We start from the raw sequence: 18,795 nt of genomic DNA, 5'->3' as shown, positions 1-18,795 counted from the left end.
CTACCAGAAGTATGTTGAAATCTTTGTGAGTCTTCCTTCTGGCTCGTGCATCAGTGCTTGTGGTTGCCAGCTATTCAAAAATGTCCTTGTATTGAAACCTTATATTTCTCTAATTTAGTGGGGAAAAACAAAACAAAACAATACAATCAAAAACAACCAAAAATTTTGCCTATGAAATCAAGACAGAAAAAAATGTTTATTCTTTTGAAATTGTGGTCTAAAAGTTTTTTTTCTAAATGACTATATTAAACCTCTTAGGTAAGCTTTGTTATATTGCAATAAACAAGTACTTATATGCAAGAAAATCTCGGCAAAATACATTGCACAGGTGCTATGCATCTTAGGGATTTGAAAGGTGTGTTATGTATAAATTAGCTGTCACTTTTTTCCAGTCCTGTAATGGAATGATGAGTTGTAATTTGCATAATCCTTTAAGAAGTCAAATTATACTGTCATGTAGCAGACTTAACATGCTAGCTAAGATTTCAGAGCTTTGCAGCTAATTACTATGTACCTTACAGGACAGTTAAATTGAAGTTGAGTCCTCTGCCTTTGCTGCCATTTGCTTGGTCCGTTACTTAACAGAATCTGCACTGTTGGTAACCAGGTGTTGTTACTATCACTGAAATAAACACTCTGCTCTGGGAAGGAAAGGCATTTTAATGTATCTTAGCTTGACTTGTATTGCTTTTGCTAAGAAGAAAGTGTTTGGTTTTTGTTTGTCTAACAAAATAATCTAAATTGGAGTCTTCCCCAAATGAAAAAATTTATGCTTTCCAGAAAAGTTATGAAATATTGATGGAAGCAACATTAACTTTTAATTAATTAAATCCCCCTATAGAAAATGTAAAGTAAGGTAAACATAATTTCACTGAAGGCATTAACCTTTCTGGATATACTTTTCAAGTATAGTTTGGTGTGTTTTTGTCTTCAAACTCTTCTTTTGCAATAGTTTCATTATTGAAAAAAGTACCCTTTTTCCTTAAACCTCCTTTCTGAATACAAGCTGGTGAGTTCTACTTTTATTTACTTCTCCAATTGGATGTAGAGCGTTTTCTTTCATGGTTTCCATTTTATAAAATATCAAGAAATCCTGGAGCGCCTGGAGGATGCTCTCTGAAATGGACACAAAATGGGACTCTTTCCTGTATCTTTGCAACTACATTTATCTCTGGCTTTATTTCTTGATAATCTGTTGTCTAGATAGTGTTATTCTCTCCCTCAGAATTAGTGTAATTATAATGCAGGTTTTTTTTCTGATGAATATTTTTTGAAAATTCTTATTATCTGTGAGTCATAATTACTGAGGCTCTTGGTGGTCAGGTTTCTGTAATTTGTTAGTGATTTTGTGGCTTTGTTGTGATTCGTGGATACTTCGAGGAAGCCTTTTGCTGTAGAAGAAGGGGGTCCTTTAAAGACCGTATTAAAGCAGCTGTTGATTGTTGACCATTCAGCCAACTGTTGTTCATTTGTAATTAATCCAGTGTCACGTGTCTGACATGCCTGTCTACTTAGAGGCTGAGGTTTGTCTATTTAACCTCGCGAGAGTGTGGATGGCGTCTCCGTCTCCGTCTCCAGGAATTCAGTCCGCAGCAAGGCTTCTCTTCTAACCGTAGGTGTCATTTGAAGGGCTTGCTTTTTTAAGAGTTGGTGTTGTTTGTCGTCAAGGTAGACACAGTAGGCAGCACAGCTGTGACTGCCAGAGAAAGTCACTAGGGGGATATTCATAACAAGGAAATATTGGCAAATAAATGATGAAGAAGGGGAGGAAATCCCTAAGATGTTAAATTGGAGCATTGTCACTGAGATGATTAATGGTGCTGTGTATTTTAGTGAAGATGCTTATCTGGATTGTCTTGAAACTATAGTGTACTTTTAATAGCACCTATAAAAAAGCATGTGGTACAAGAGCACATTGAAGAGAAAAAGCTGTGGATCCTGACTTTATTTTCCTGAGTGTTTTCTCCAGCTACACCTTTGGCTGCTGGTTATTGGAAAGCTGGTGTTAATATATATTATATATGGGAGTATGTATATTCTATATAATATATTTAATATTAGTCAGCCTTTATATAGGTACCCTCCCTAGAGGATTGAAAATGTTTTGTGAAAAAGATGGGTAATTTTTCAACACTTTTTAGGGGTGAACGTTATCAGTAAAAGGGAAATGCTGATCACTCAGATTTGCCTAGTCATCCTAGGCAGACGGGCAGTGCTGGCCATAAGGCTACAGTGGGTAAATGGCCAAAGTTCCATCGATGACTTTAGTACAATTAAAAAAAACCTTTTCCATTAATTTCTGCTGAAGGAGTGGCTGTCTAAGAAGACACTCTAGCTTTCTGTGTCAAGCCATGAACATCCTGATTCTGTGTAATGAATTATCACTTGCCTTGAGGGCTCTTTTATCAAAGATGGCAGGTTCATCTTGGGGCAGTTACTTTAACCTTCTTGGGCCTCAATAATTACTACTAGACACAGGGCTAGACATAGACAAGAGACATATAATCCTATCTTCAATGAGCTTAGCGTCTAGTAGAGCACTTTTTTTTAATTTGGGGGGCCCTACTAGAATATTGGGGTATGAAGCCAATATGGTGGATCAAGATCAGATATTTAAAAATGAGATGGAAGATAATAGAAAATTTTAGTGCATTGCACTTAGAGTGTGTTTTATCTTGTGAGGCTTCCGGTTTTTATGTGTGTGTGTGTATGTGCACCTAAAACTGCACGTATGTGTGCACATGGGGTGTGGTTATCAGTTAAAATGTGGTTTGTCACTGTGTTTTATATCCAAAAAAGATTGAAAGCCACTATAGTGGTAGGTAGACATGTAAACATAATGACGTATGGGTATTACATCAGTAAGTGTTCAGGGTACCGTGGGTTATGAAGAAATGGTCAGTCTGTGGAAAGGGTTGAGGACTGTCTGGTCTCTCATATCTAGGATGTGCTGGAGCCAACTTGGATAGGCTCATGAGAGCAGGCTGTATGCTCATCTTTCTAACTCTTTGACCCCTGACCTCACACTGGTGACTTGAAATTGGGCAAAGTATTTCCACTATGGAAATTGGAAAATGCTGCAAATTAGACTCTTTCCTACCCCCACGTAGTTGTTAAATATTTACCAGCATATATCACTTAAGAGGAGTAATATTCCTTCCAACTGTAATTCTATGGCTTTATAATTATTGTGAATTATTTTACATTTTAAAGCATTTTATATGTTGCATTTAGATGTTACTGGGAATTATTAAAATAATTAAATCATTTCAATGATATTGAAGTTTAAAGTGCATAGGAATATGAAACCTGTGATTAATTATTTCAAAATGTCCATAATTTGTGGTTTCAGAATAATGGTAGTTACCCTAACTTCTTACATTAAATGACTATGACATGGACAGTTTAAAACTTCAAATTGTAATTGGTGATATTAAGTTTTTTGGCAAAGGGTAGGAATACAGTGTTTTCAAGAATGGTAACCACATTGTAAATACTTTATAAATTTCATTGCTTTCTGTTAAGCTGTCATTTCGCTAAGTACTGAAACTTTCAGATCCCAGACCCCTCTCTCCATTTTTAGCTCTCCTTATAGTTTGCAATAGTATCTTTAGATTTTAGTGAACCCATCTATAAAGTAGTAGACTGGATTGGGAGATGACACGGTTATTTGTAATTAAAACAGTTGTCTTTTTTTTATATATATTTTCAATCATAAAAGTAAAAGTAGTATGGAGAGTTGGAAAAAAAAAAGATATCCCCCTCCATAATAATTATGATAACTTTAAACTTTAGTTTTAAAGAAAGACAAGAAAATATTTGAGTCACAGGAAACTTTCCCAGACATGAGATGGAATTGTAGCAATAAATTCATCAAATTTACCTGTGTTAATATGTGATTGTGGGGAAAGATAACTAGGTAGGAAAGAGTCAGCTGAGAAAGGCCTTTAGGGCCTTAAAGTTTGTCACAATTTAGCTATCTGGTTGGATACTACTGTAGAGGGATTCAAGGAAGATTGGCCATTCTTGAAATGACTGCTGTTGAGTACAGCTTTAAGACGAGTCTGGGGAGACTGGAACTTAAGTTACTGATATTTATTGAACCTATGCTATGCCATGTCAATAGGCACTGCTGTAACTATTTTGAACAAAGAGGTTTAACTCAGGGTTCCTAGTCTCAAAGTGCAGCCAAGATAGAGAAGGTGCTTGTAATTGACTAGACAGGTATCACCTAAAGAGAAGGAGGCATGGGCAAGTTTGTGAGGCTTGTCTTTGTTTCCTGTCTTCTCCATTCCAAGCCCATCTTCCTCCTCTGTGAAGTTCACTCCACCTGGATACCTGGGTAGTGTTTCATGCCTGGGCCTTTCCCCAAAGAGGCGGGGCATACATTTTTGTCTGTTCCCCTCATTGGGATCAGGTGTTGTTAACTGATAATGTTACTCTTCCATTTGAATTTTAATAAGTAACTCCAAGTAAAGAATTCAAGCAAAAAAGGGTGGCTTCTCCAGCAGAGTAATTTCAGACACCATGACAGGGATTGGAGAAATTAACCTGGGCCTGGAGGGACAAACCCAGAAGGAGGGTGTTCTTCTGTTCAGGACAGTATTGAGGCTGGCCTTTGCCACGAAGCAGGGGTTTGGAAATGGGAAGATTCAGACTCAGAAGAGGGAAGGAATTAACAGGGTCCAGGAGCAAGAGGAGGAGAATGAATGAAGAAAGAAGAAATTCACCAGTCTTCATCTGCTGTGTTGTGCCAGACAGAGTACTAACCACTTGCACGTGTCCTCCCAATTAAGGAGAACAAGACAGGTGTCTCGTCAGGCAGGCTGCTGGGGGATAGATGGTCACCAGTGCTGAAGGGGAGGGAAAGGTCAAGGAGGCTCCAGTGGCAGCAGCAAGTTCTTTTACTGGTTGTTTAACCCGATTGATTGGTTGCTATTATACTGGCTCCTCATCCCCCACCTCGCGCACATTAGAATAATTTACACCAGTTGTGTTTGGATCAGTAAATACCTAAGAATTGAGAAAAGAGAAATATACAGTGAACTTCATAAAGAGCTCTAATAGAATCTGCATGTTAAACAGATGTTGAACTTTGTAGCAAGAACTGCTTCAAGCCTTTCAACATCCAAATGAATTCTGATTTCCACATCATGCCTTTCAGACCTCAGCATGGTTTCTGGTGGTTTCTCCCGGTTAATTTTAGCACCACACCAGTGATTTTTGCCTGCAAATGACTTGAAGTAGCATTTCTTGGTAATGTGATGGCATAAAAGTGTATTATTTAGGACTAGCTTTAAAATGAACTAATTTATTCATTTGACGAATGTATTTTGATTGTCACCCACGAGTCAGGTGCTACTTTACACAAACTAGTCAAAGGTGACTAAGAGACTTCTGCCCTCCAGAAGCCTAGAAGCCTGAGATGTAAACAAGTAATTGGGGTTCCATGTGAGAGGTGCCTCTGGTGAGATGAGTGCAAACTGTGGAAGTGGCGCCATGCAAGAGGTATTTTTAATAGTCAAGGTGGGCCCTGGAGTCTTCATGGTGGAAGATACCTGATTTGGGGGAGGGGTGCCTGAGGTAGTGATTTAGGCTAAAAGAAGAGTATTTCTTGTGTAACCAATCACTAATGGCACATGTCAGGAGTGGAGGGCTGGGGGAAAGGTGACAGTTAAGGTTGGAGAAAGAGGAGCAGAGGCATCTAGTAGATTGCCCTCCTGTGGGGCCCTAGGGGGGTTTTCAGGAGGGGCGGAGTGTGGAACGGACTGCCTGTTAGAGAACAGCTCCCGAAGCAGCTTAGACCTGAGGCAGGAAACCTGCTGCGGCGTGGCCTATGGCCTCAGCGCCTCCTCTGTTTAGAAAGTTATTTAGTGTGCTTTGCATGGAAGAGTATGCAGTCATCCTGTGTTTGTTAGTTTGAAGTTATTTTTGATTTATAAACATCTTGGAGGACTCTCCCAATATGAAATCCAGTTCAGGACCTATCCACAAATTCACTGCTTTTCTTGGCTTGAGGTGCTCCATATTTGCCTTTCTCCTCACAGACCACTTGTAATTCAAGATAAAAGAATGCCAGAGAGTAAAAATGGACAGGCACAGGAGGCATGATTTAAAATGAAAGAATATTAATTGGCTTCACCAGAGTGTATATTTTCATTATGAGAGAAGTGACTGCCTAGATTTTTAAAAATAATTGGTTAGTGACACACCTGCAGAATGTATGAGGACTCTAGAAACTTGAGAACAGAAAGTAAAGGTCAAGGTTACAGGAATAGAGCTACAATGAGCCTTTTGTAGGCATGCTGTTCAACTACAGTGTTCAAAATCGCTAACCGGTGGTTTCAGAGAGGATCAGAGACTAATGTGCTTGTGCCCAGATTTAAAAAATAATAGAGCAAACTTACCTATAAACTGTGGTTTTAATAAATTCTCTTCACCTTAAGAACAGCTTGTTCTGTGTGTTGTTTGTAAAGGTGTCTTCAGTGAATTTTTGGGCTTAGTTTATGCATCAGAGTAGAAGAATTATGCTTTAGTCTAATTTAGATCTACAAGTCCATGCAATAATATTTAATCATTGCTAGAGAAAGCTTAACCTCCTGGAAATGGATCTGAGTTTGATCCTAGCCCCACAATTATCTTAGATGTGGGACAGTGGCCAAGTTACTTAACTCTTTAAGCTTGTTTTCTCACCTCTAAAATGGAGGCAAAAATGATAATTATCTCATAGTTGTTTTGAGGATCAATGTAATGATAAAGATGATGATAATGGCTAACATTACTAATCTTTTACCAGATACTGATGTCTGGCAGTGGGCTAATAGCTTAATATATATATTTTAAAAGTCTTTACAATAAACGTAGGCACTAGGTATGTTTATTACCACCATTTTACAGATAACTTATAGAGTAGCTCACTCAAAGTTAAGGAGGGTAGGATATGGTGGGATTTGGATCAGCATCACTAAATTGTGGCTCACTGGCCACATCTGTTGCCCCTTCCCACTGCCTGTTTTTGTAAATAAAGTTTTATTAGAACACCTCTACACCCATCCACTTATGCACTGTCTATGTATGCTTTTGTGCTATCATGACAGAGTTGAGTAGTGGTGACGGAGACCATATGGCCCACAAAGCCTCAAATGTTTCCTGTGTGGCCCTTTACAGGAAAAGTTTACTGACCCTTGCATTAGACCTCCAGTCTGTCTGACCGCAGAGTGTAAGGTCTAAGCCACAAAAACATTTACTATGGTGCTTGGCATATAGTAAAAACTCACTAAATGAGCAATACTTTGTTACTCACCTAACTTAGGGTACAACTATTCACCTCATAGAGCTCTTGTTTACAAAATGGAAATAATCATTTAGCCTCCAGCAAGATAAGCCATTATGACTATGGAAATGTTGGGGAATTTAACGTTCCTAAAGGAACACATTCTGAGTTGTATGTTAAATTTGCCATTTATTACCATGTGTTATATAATATAGATGCAAGACTTTCCACTTTCATAGCATTCAAAATACAGTATTCCATTATAAGGAATAATTGTGAACTTTAGTGAATATTCAGGATCACTGTTAATTTCATACACCAGAAAATTTCATATGCTTAGGAAGATTATATTTTCTTAAATTTCCAGTGGAAAATATATTAAAATGGAAATGCCACTTAAAAAGTATTATGATCTGTGTTAAAAGTATGTATAAGCTTACAGAAGAAAAAATGCAATAGGATTTTTTATCCACTTAAATGAGAAGATACATAATCAGCATACCCCCCTTAATAGTCTTACCAACAACCAAGGGAAGAGATTGTTTTCAACTTTACTCAGAACTTTTATTTCCATGTATTTGTCTATTGATTCAGGGAATTCCCTGTCCTCTGCTCAGTAATGACCTTGGATTTGTGCTACTTTGGAGCTTATCGAATACACTGTGGCAGGACATCAACTTGTGTTAAGGGGATACTCTTGGAATTACTTTTCATTAAGTCCAATGCCATGGCTCTGGGTTGGTGGCCTGTGGGGTGGGTTGCGATTCCTAGATTAGTTATATTGTTTTCTCTTGGAAAAGCTCTTTTTGCATAGAGATGCAACACATTTCATTCCAGAGCATTTAAAAAATGCATATAAACATAAAGAAAAAAACACAGCGCTTGTAATTGCACCACCCACAGACAGCTACCATTAACAATTTGGTGTCTATCCTTATGTATAATTGTGTTTATAAGCATGACATCTTTGATAGTTCTATATCCACATATATAGGTTTTCCTTGTGAATCCATCCACAAGTTGCCTCAGCTGGCAGATATCTGGGGCCAAGTGTTCTAATTTGTCCACAAGCAACTGATTTAAGGGAAGTTGGAAACTAGTCAACTTCCATATAGAAACTACTTTCTACAGAGATTTGTTGTCTTACACAACGTATATTTTTTCCTGTTGCAGTTTGTGTTTCCTTTCTGAACTTTTACTGCTTTCTTGTGTGGGGAATTTAAATTCTTTCGTTAGAAAAAACAAGAGAACTCTAGCAAGAACGAGTGATAAAATTTTCAGCAGAAAAATCCTTCTCTATCCTCTCAGTATTTTTATCTAGAGAGTCCATCATTGGAAAGTAAGACGATGAAGCCAATGGTGAGAAGGGTATAGTGGGCTCGAGAAATGTACAGCTTTTTAAAAAAAAAATTAATTAATCTTATTTATTTATTTATTTTGGCTGCGTTTTGGTTTTCGTTGCTGGCTTTCTCTAGTTGCTGCAAGCGGGGGCTACTTACTCTTCGTTGCAGTGCATGGGCTTCTCGTTGCAGTGGCTTCTCTTGTTGCAGAGCACGGGCTCTAGCTGCGCGGCCTTCAGTAGTTGCAGCACGTGGGCTCAGTAGTTGTGGTTTGCGGGCTCTAGAGTGCAGCTTCAGTAGTTGTGGCGCACGGGCTTAGTTGCTCCGCGGCACGTGGGATCTTCTCGAACCAGGGATCTAACCCGTGTCCCCTGCATTGACAGGCAGATTCTTAACCACTGTGCCACCAGGGAAGTACCATACGGCTTTTTTTAGATCAGAATATGTACATGTATGAGAGGTAACCGTTAAGTGATTAGATGGAGTTTTCTGGCTACTTTACAAACTCATTCTCTCACATGCCACATCTCCTACATCAATCCTTAGGTTGCTTAAAAAGAATGCTACTTACAGTGTTCAGCATTGAGATGTTTTCGTCTAGTTCTCAAAGCAGAGAGAGGTCTGGTTTCTGGGAGGATTTTGTCTCAATAACCAGAGTGTAAGGAAAGTATAGTTGAGTGATTTTCTGTTGGCCAACTTGAGACCATTGTGATTCACATATTAGTGTGAGGATTCTTTGGAATTGAGCGCTTTATATTTATGTGATTAAATAGACTATCATCGTATCTTATTTAAAACCTTATTTCCCTTCCCTTCCTTCAGCTCATTTATAAAGGCTCCCTACAGTAAAATCCTTTTTATCTAGAGAGTCCATCACTGAAAGGTAGAAAGTTAGAGGATGAAGCTAATGGTGAGAAGGGTATAGTGGGCTCGAGAAACGTACAGCTTTTTTAAAAAAATTAATCTTATTTATTAAACCCAACGCAGGAGTATTTATATAGAAAATTTTATTTATAGGGCCTCACTCTTTGCTTTTTCTCATTAGGTACCAATGACGAGAGGCCTGTTTCTCTCTCTAGCAATTCTCATCGCTTGCATTTCAACCAACATAAGCTTCCATAACAGCCTCATTTCCTTGACTATTGCCTGTCATGGGTTCTCAGAGTGAATCACAGCCAATTGCATGCCTTGGCCTTTAAACCAGAAGAGGTGCATGATCTTTTTGATTCTTCTCTTTGCTTCCACTCTCCAACTACACTAACAAAATTGGTTTAGGAGTGAAATTGAGTTGGCATGGCTCTGTTGGGCACGGTCTCCCATTCCATATGCTTTAGACACCAGCTGGATCTCCTGGTGAAGAATTAACATTTGCAGTGCAGGATGCCCTTGCCATCAGAAAGCAGAGCATTCCTAGGAAAGCCTTTGTAAGCCAAAATGACGTAAAGGGAAGAAGCACTTACCTTAGGGGACCCATTTTGCTAACATATGCACAAAATAAATGGAGATGAAGACACATGCTCACAGACACAGTTCAAAGGTATGAGGGTTTGATGCAGAGATGCAGCGCATAGTTCCTGGGGAAGGAACTTGGTGGTGCCTCTCACTGCTCAGGGTGAGCTCCCTGCCTCTGTAACTTCTCACCGCAAAACAAACACTGAAGGCTATTTTCACTTTTGCCTTTTCCCCAAATGTGAAAGTCCTCTTCCGATTTCTTTCAGTTATTGAAAACAGGTACTAATGTAGTCTTTCATAAAAGCAAAGTGGTGTAAAGCAAATTTTAGAAAAGTGGGGGATACCTGTAATAACAGGGTGGTCTTTGCTCACTTCCAGGGAAGCAGCATGCTTTTCCAGGGACTGCCTAACTACTTGATGGCTTGCAAGGGGAAAATAAGCAGCAGCTCCAATTCTCATCCCCTGGAGAAATTCACCAGGTGTCCTAAGTCTTGAATTAATATCAGTGAAAGCAGTGGTGGTCATGTCACCATGTTTTTAAAAGGAGAGATTTGGAGACACATCTAGTGGGGGTGAAAGTGGAGGGTAGGGGAGATTCTTGAGTTCTTATAAAATTGACGATCTATAAATTCATCTGATAGCAAGATTGTTTACCCTCTTTTCTGAATGCTGCTTGCCCAAAGCTAGTAACAATTTATATGAGGCTGGTAGGAATGAAGAATGCTGTTTTGTCTTTTTTTTTTTTTTTTTTTTTTTAATTTATCGCACTTGTGAAATGCTTTGAGGAGAGGGAGACTAAACTAAAATTATGGGCAGGCAGATTTTAAGTAGCATATTTTTAAAAATAATAAACTTATTTATTTATTTTTGGCTGCGTTGAGTCTTCGTTGCTGCGCAAAGGCTTTCTCTAGTTGCGGCGAGCGGGGTCTACTCTTTGTTGTGGTGCATGGGCTTACTGCAGTGGCTTCTCTTGTTGCGGAGCACAGGCTCTAGGTGCGCGGGTTTCAGTAGTTGTGGACACAGGCTCAGTAGTTGTGGCTTGCGGGCTCTAGAGCCCAGGCTCAGTAGTTGAGGCACACAGGGCTTAGCTGCTCCATGGCATGTGGGGTCTTCCTGGTCCAGGGATAGAATCCGTGTCCCCTGCATTGGCAGGTGGATATCTTAACCACTGTGCCACCAGGGAAGTTCAGTTGTGTATTTTTATAAGGATCTAGTGGCAAGTTTGGTTCACTTGCACCACAGATACCTTTATTGGCTCTGTTCAGGAGAAATTTGCAGGACAAAAATGACTGCTGTGGTACAGAGTGTCCTCAGAATTCGAGGCTCTGAGACATAGACAATACAGCTGGATTTATTCTGCCATCAAAAGGAAATAACCATTGATGCTGAGGCCTTTCATTGTGAGGCTAAATTGATCCTTCTGCAGACAAGAGAAGTTTTAACTCTTGATAATGAAGTTAGGTTTCAGTTTCACCATTCTTTTTTTTTTTTCCTTTTTCGTGGTGCGCGGGCCTCTCACCGTTGTGGCCTCTCCCGTTGTGGAGCGCAGGCTCAGCGGCCATGGCTCACGGGCCCAGCCGCTCCGCGGCATGTGGGATCTTCCCGGACCGGGGCACGAACCCGCGTCCCCTGCATCGGCAGGCGGACTCTCAACCACTGTGCCACCAGCGAAGCCCAGTTTCACCATTCTTGCTTCTGTGTTGGCGGGTTTTCCATATCTAGTAATACAGATGTGGTAATTGATTAGCTGAAATCAGAAGGAAAGGAAGTAACAGGTTACAACTGTGGTGTTCTGTGGTTTTTTTAGGCATTATGATAATTGACCCAAATAACCACTTTGGAAGTAAGTAAGTAGTATACTAATTTTGCACTGAAGAAAATGAAGGCTCAGAGACGGTGGGCCAGTTGCTCGGTTTACACAGCTAATAAAGTTTAATCTGGTGACTATTTATAGCAGAACAATCTGAGTCAGTCTGGTCCAGCAGTTTATCCCCTTTAAACAGAATGATGTGGCCCTTTGGAGCAGGATGATAGTTTTCCTCAGAAAAGCATTCATCCTCTACTGAAGGATAGTCTAATGAAATCTATTGCTGCGAAAGAATAAGACTCTGAGGAACTTAAAGCCTTACCTGTAGAGGAGGGAAGTTTCTTATATTTGAATGTTAGTCACTTAAACATTCAGTGTCCTTTGTGTTCCCAGCTGTGTACCCTCGAGTGTGAAGGCAATTAGGTCTCCCCTTTGGAAACTTCATCTGTTATACTGCAGTTATCACACAGAAATGGATGAATCCAAAACTTTTATATCAAGCCCTACCTCTTTCCAAATTCAAGTTTTATATTTCTAAACTGCTTGATGTCTCTGCCTGTGATCCACTTTGTATCAACCTCTGCATCTAAAGACAAATTTGCAAGCACTTCTTGGTGTTTCCCAGTTGATTCTCAAAGCAACCCAGTGAACTGTATTTTATCTCCATTTTACATGGAAAAAACCTTAAACCAAGCAAATGAACAAATAAAAAGCCCTCGAGTCCTAGAGATTAAGAGATTTGAAGAGTTTCACATGGTGGCAGTATGGCCTGGCCCTCCTGCAAAGAGAGACATTCCTGATCTCCCAGTCTAGGGCTCTCTCCAGGACAGGGCAGCCGTTCTCCCAGAAAAGATCTTCACATCTTCCTTAGAATGTTCCTCTCCTACCCTGCACTTCTTTTGCTTTATATTAATTTTTCTAGTCTATCAGGTTCGCTCTTGGAATCATCTTCTATTTTACCCCTCTAGTCTGAAATATTCTGCTTATAGCATGATTTAAAAATAATTTTCTTTTTCCATATCCTTACTCTAAGCTCTTATTTCATTCCTAGATTGTTGCAGTCTCCCCCTTACTCTTCTTATCTCCCATCTCATTCAGTTTTTTTTAAAAAATTAATTTATTTATTTTTGGCTGCTTGAGTCTTCGTTGCTGCACGCGGGCTTTCTCTAGTTGCTGTGAGCGGGCTTCTCATTGTGGTGGCTTCTCTTGTTGTAGAGCACGGGCTCTAGGTGCACAGGCTCAGTAAGTTGTGGCGCATGGGCTTAGTTGCTCCGTGGCATGTGGGGTCTTTCTGGTCGGGGGCTCGAACCTGTGTCCCCTGCATTGGCAGGCGGATTCTTAACTACTGCACCACCAGGGAAGCCCTCATTCAGTTTTATTAAGTACTTGAGTTTACTGTACACAAAGTACATTGCAAGACAGTACAAATTTTCCTTTCTGGGCTACCTTATAAATAGTTATCAGATTAAAGTAATGTTTCTAGCATATTTCCTTGCTCAAAATATTGACTATTCATTCTCACCACATGGTGTCTATAGCTTAGTGTTTAAAGCCCACCAGTCTTGCTCTAGTTTGCCTGCCCTTCTCCCCCAAGGTCTTTCTCAATCCAGACTCTCTGCTCCTGTCTGTGAAATGTGTCCGCTTACTCGTGTTAGGTACAAGACATGCACTATCTCTGTGCCTTGGCTTTATCCACAGTGGTTTCTTTCCTCTCTTAATTCAACACATTAATTGGGTATGTTCTATAACTAGGAACTATTGTTTGGGATAAGTCGATGAACAAAGACCAAAATCTTCGCCCCCCAAGTTCGAGGGCATTAGAGACAGGCAGTAAACAACAAATGTCAAAAACCAAGTAGATCACTTAGTCTGTTTGGTGGTCAGTGCTATGGAACAAAAATACAGGTTAAGAAGAAATTAGGGGTGTTGAGGTGAAGTTTTTGGTATGGTTTCAAATAGGTGAGGCTCCATTTAAAAGTATGACATTTTCCTCCAAGGATGTGAGGGAGTTAAGCATCTGGATAGGCAGGGGAAGATACTCTAGGCAGAGTGAAGGCTTTGCGGCTCAAGGGTTCTTGATGTGTTCAAAGACCACAAGGAGGACAGTGTGGTGGGGTCTGTATGAGCAGGGAGGACAGTAGCAGGAGACAGTTCAGCGAGGTGATAGGGAGGTCACACATAGGAACCTGGCAGGCCACGTAAGGCTTTTGGCTTTTACTCTACTTGAAATGGGGCCTTGGGAAGATTTTTGAATTGAGGAGTAATGGGACATAATGTAATTTTTAGGATCAGTCTGGCGGCTGGCTGAGCATGTGCTTCAGGGGGATGAGGGTGGAAGAAGGGAGACCAGATTGGAGACTATGACCATAAGCAACGTGGCTCATACCAATGGTGTAGAAGTGGAGGTGGTGAGAAGACTTAGGATTCTGACCTATTCTGAAGGAAGAGCCAACAGGATTTCCTGATGGAATGGATTGAGGGGAGATAGAGAAGAGAGGAAAGTCAATATTGAGCCCAAGATTAAATCCTCATGTGTCATTTACTCTGTATCACATGTTTGGGGGCATTCAATCATATATATGTAAATATATACCTTTAGGAACTCATACACAGAGTGGAGAGGCATGACATAAACTTACAAAAGTTAAAGGGTAAAAGTGTGTGGGTGTGTGTATGGATAATATCTTCTCAATAAAATTGCAAGTTCCTTAGAGATGTTAATTAATTTATTTACTCCACAAATCTTCTTAAGGTGCTTATTAAAGGCCAGTGATTGTCTTACCTCTTCAGTAGTGCTAAAGGCAATTAGAGGCAACTTCAGTGTAGAGGGTAAGTGTACAGGCTCTGATGGAGACGGATGTGTGCAAACCCTGGTTCCACTGTTTTTTGCTGAGTGATCTTGAATAAGTTACATAAGCTCTCTGTCCCCCATTTTTCTCTTCTGAGTAATGATAATAGTCTCTCTCATAGGGTTTATCATGGACAATAAGTGTACTAATACATGTAACTTACTTAGAACAATTCCTGGTACATACTAAATGCTCAAAAACTGTTTACCATTCCTAAGTAAATGTTCAGGAAAAATTAGTTAAAAGAGGATTAACATCTGGAATGACTTTCCTCCATTAAACACCCGTATTCAAGCCCGCCAGGCTGCATGGATGATGTGAATAATAAGGTCTCATATTAAGCCTTGCTCTCTAGCTGATGGTTAAAAAATAAAATGGGAGAATTGTATTATGATCACTCTGATTACCTGTCTCTTTTCAGGGGTGGACATGGAGTCTGGTCAACATCCCCTTCTGGGTACATTTGATTGACAGACTGAAAGACAGCTTTTAAATACCTAACACATAAAAAGATCAGTATTTTCTTATTTTTTAGCTTAAAATGTTGAATGTGTATTAAAATGAGAAAAATAATTTTCAGGATAGATATGACTTTCCTAGTACATAAAAGCAAGGAGATCACATCAAGAAGGGAATAATATTTTTTTTGTCCAAGTACAGGAAATTACTATTTTCCCCTCCATGTTTATGTTTTGATACCCAATATCTCCTTTTTTTCCCCCTCATGTGGTTGTTCATCCTTCCATTTCTCTTATTATCAAAAGCTAATTTGGGCTCCAAATCCATGAAGGAGCAATGCTTTGCTGCTGTGGAATTCATGCAGACATCTTTAGTGTCAGGGGTGGTTTGAAGAGCAGCTTAATTCAGCTTTTATTGTGCCTGGTACTTCAGCGAGGCACTGAGGTTCTGTTTGAGCTCAGTATTCCTGATCCCACTCTATACATCATAGATGGCAATGCAGACAGTGACTGTCAATGAGTAACAGGTAAATATTGAACAGGGAAGCCCTTTTGATTAACTTTGTGGATCATTATTTGAAAGTAGCTTGCATCGGAACAGCTCTATCACTCATGATCATAGCACAAGGCGTAGGGGTCAGAGCATCCACCTGCTGGTTGGAAAGCTGAGGTTGCATTCTTTGTTCTGTACCTGGTCCTGCATTCATGCAGTGGTGGACTAATTACAACTATCCAATGAGCAGAATGGTGACGGTTTAGCCCAATAGGAATGCAAGATATTTAAGATGATAAAGCACAAAGAATGCTCAAGAGAGACTGTGCTATGTTGATATAAACATATTAAAGCATATTTATAATAACTTTTTGAAGTATATAACAGTATGGGTGCTCTTAATTTTTTATCCTGATTCAGAAGTCTTTTTTCTAATATGGAATTTAGACAGTTATGGCAGACTGAAAGTGAATTTTTGGTCTAGTGTGTGCTGAAAATAAGTAATTTCAGCATCTGTCCTCTTTCCTAGATTTTAGTCCATACCACCTAACGGGCACAAATTGCCCCCATGGGACATTTACCCAGAAGGTTGTTACATAATCTCTCTGCTCTTTACTGAGTGATTCTGATCCAACCATTGAGCATCATGGTAAATTAATAGTTGATCATCTTTGGAACAACACCATTATCATTATTGAGCTTCCATCAAAGACGATGCCCAGAACTTGGTAAAAAGACATTGGTGGTGGGGCTTCCCTGGTGGCGCAGTGGTTGGGAGTCCGCCTGCCGATGCAGGAGACATGGGTTCGTGCCCCGGTCCGGGAAGATCCCACATGCCGTGGAGCGGCTAGGCCCGTGAGCCATGGCCACTGGGCCTGCACGTCCGGAGCCTGTGCTCCACAACGGGAGAGGCCACAACAGTGAGAGGCCTGTGTACTGCAAAAAAAAAAAAAAAGAAAAAAAGAAAAGACATAGGTGGGATTGAACAGAAAAGGACAGTTTTCTGCTCTCAAGAAACTTTTCTAGGTCACCACTTACATGGTCGTAATAAAAAGATACAGAAAAACCATGATTAGATTATTCATGCATCTTGAGGAGAGTCCCAATTCAGTGGCCAAATAGGCTGTTCTAGAAAGTTTTCATAAAGTTCACATTTTGGAGTGAATCTTTTAATTTTATTTATTTATTTATGGCTGTGTTGGGTCTTCGTTTCTGTGCGAGGGCTTTCTCCAGTTGTGGCAAGTGGGGGCCACTCTTCATCGCGGTGCGTGGGCCTCTCACTCTTGCGGGTGCCTCTCTTGTTGAGGAGCACAGGCTCCAGACGCGCAGGCTCAGTAATTGTGGCTCACGGGCCTAGTTGCTCCGCGGCATGTGGGATCTTCCCAGACCAGGGCTTGAACCCGTGTCCCCTGCATTGGGAGGCAGATTCTCAACCACTGCGCCACCAGGGAAGCCCTGGAGTGAATCTTTTAGTTGAGTCTTTCCATCATGTTGAAATACAGAAATGTTCAGCAGCTAAGTGCAATAATTAAAATTATTAAAACAACCAATGAAAATCGATCTCCTTTTCATTCTAGAGCAATAGTTTAAAGGTAGGCATTTTATGATGTTTTAAATGTATAATTACATTTTAAATTCCCTTAATTACATGGATTAATGCCATTGTTAACTTGCTGTTAAACATTTATGAACCACAAAAGTGACAAAATTAAAGAATGTTGGATGGAGTCTTAATTTTATGTCACTAAGTGTTAATCTCATACAACCAACATAACAGCCAAAAAAATGAAAACAAATTTATTCTGAAAATTATTTGAATAAGAAGTACATTATAAAGTGGTTATGCTAACTACAACTATAAGCTACATGTTTCTGTCACATTTCTGAGGAAGAGATTCTTTATTGGTATCTTTTTAAAAGTGTTTCAATTTTGCTTTTAAATGAACAGTGGAAAATATATTAATATTCTTGCTCTTTAACTGTAATCTTCTGGACTAATCGATGGGAACATCCTCACTATGCCACCCCCCCACACACAAAAAAAAAACCAGGAAAGGATTTAAAAATTCATTTAGAAAATAGTCTCGATTAGGTAAGTATTACAAATGAATGTATTAGGAATCACTGTATTACATTATGAAATTTAGGTAAACCTATAATATGCATGCAAAATACACAATAAACTGCAAACCTAATATAACAAACGTGAAATTTCTTTACAATAGAAAAACACTGAATACTTAAAGAGCAGTATGGGCTACTGTACTTGTCTTTTTCCCAAGGGGTCTCAGGATCTAAATTTGGATGATGTTCCAAGAGAACATGTGTTGGGTGGTCCCATCCTAACCCACACCACAAAGCTAGAACATAATTTGTCATAAATCTTTGTTTAGAACTGGAATAAGGGGGTGCCCTGGGTCAGGCTGGAATTGACAGGACTGTGTGGAAACATGCTCACATGGCATGGTATCTAGCAGAGCCAGTACTCCTAGGCCTTTGGGTTTCTTGAAATTACAGGTAGTGAATTCAACATCCAGTCTCTGCCTTTATAGAATAGGAACCTTGGGACACAGTATTCTTTCATGTAGACTTATTTGTGATCCATATTATAATTTGTATTTTAGTTATAATAAAAATCATAAAAATATAATAAAGATATACAATAAAAGCATATATATCCGTATTTTAATTTAAAAGTTTCCTAATAATTTCCACAACTTAAAAAGAATTTTACGTTTATACCCTCAACAGGAAATAGAATGCACTAGACAAGGAGTTTTTAAACAATGGTGACATCATTGCTGTCTTTTAATATTCCATTTTACCCTTACTAGGCAATCTGGTAATGTTTGCGGGGAAATGGAATATGTTGGGGGAAGATACGGTAGTTTTGAAAGTTATTTGGCTCCATTCGGGAACAAATATTCATTTGTCAAGAAATATTTATCATCTCTTTGTGAGAAACTGTGGACATTCCTCATTCTCAAGGAAGTTTTAGGCCATCAGTGGAACGCAGAAATAGAATAATTTATTGATTCAGTAATTGTTTACTGAATACCTACTAAGTACCAGGCATTGTCCTAGGCCCTAGGTATTCAGTGATAAACAGGACGTCCACAGTTC

General features: G+C 39.5%; 1 protein-coding gene across 4 annotated transcripts in view; it reads left to right on the top strand.

The window, feature by feature from the left end:
* Positions 1 to 18,795, top strand: part of NPAS3 (neuronal PAS domain protein 3) — an 868,173-nt gene that overhangs the window by 109,626 nt on the left and 739,752 nt on the right. For all 4 annotated transcript variants that reach the window (XM_059059545.2, XM_059059547.2, XM_067028590.1 and 1 more), the window contains exon 2: positions 1 to 9. This exon is cut by the window's left edge and continues 81 nt beyond it. In XM_059059545.2, coding sequence (XP_058915528.1) covers positions 1 to 9 — 9 coding nt within the window. The remainder of the gene's footprint in view (positions 10 to 18,795) is intronic.

Source organism: Kogia breviceps, chromosome 3 (genome assembly GCF_026419965.1).
Source record: "Kogia breviceps isolate mKogBre1 chromosome 3, mKogBre1 haplotype 1, whole genome shotgun sequence".
NCBI lineage: Eukaryota > Metazoa > Chordata > Mammalia > Artiodactyla > Physeteridae > Kogia > Kogia breviceps.
This window is presented reverse-complemented; position numbering and strand designations above follow the sequence as displayed.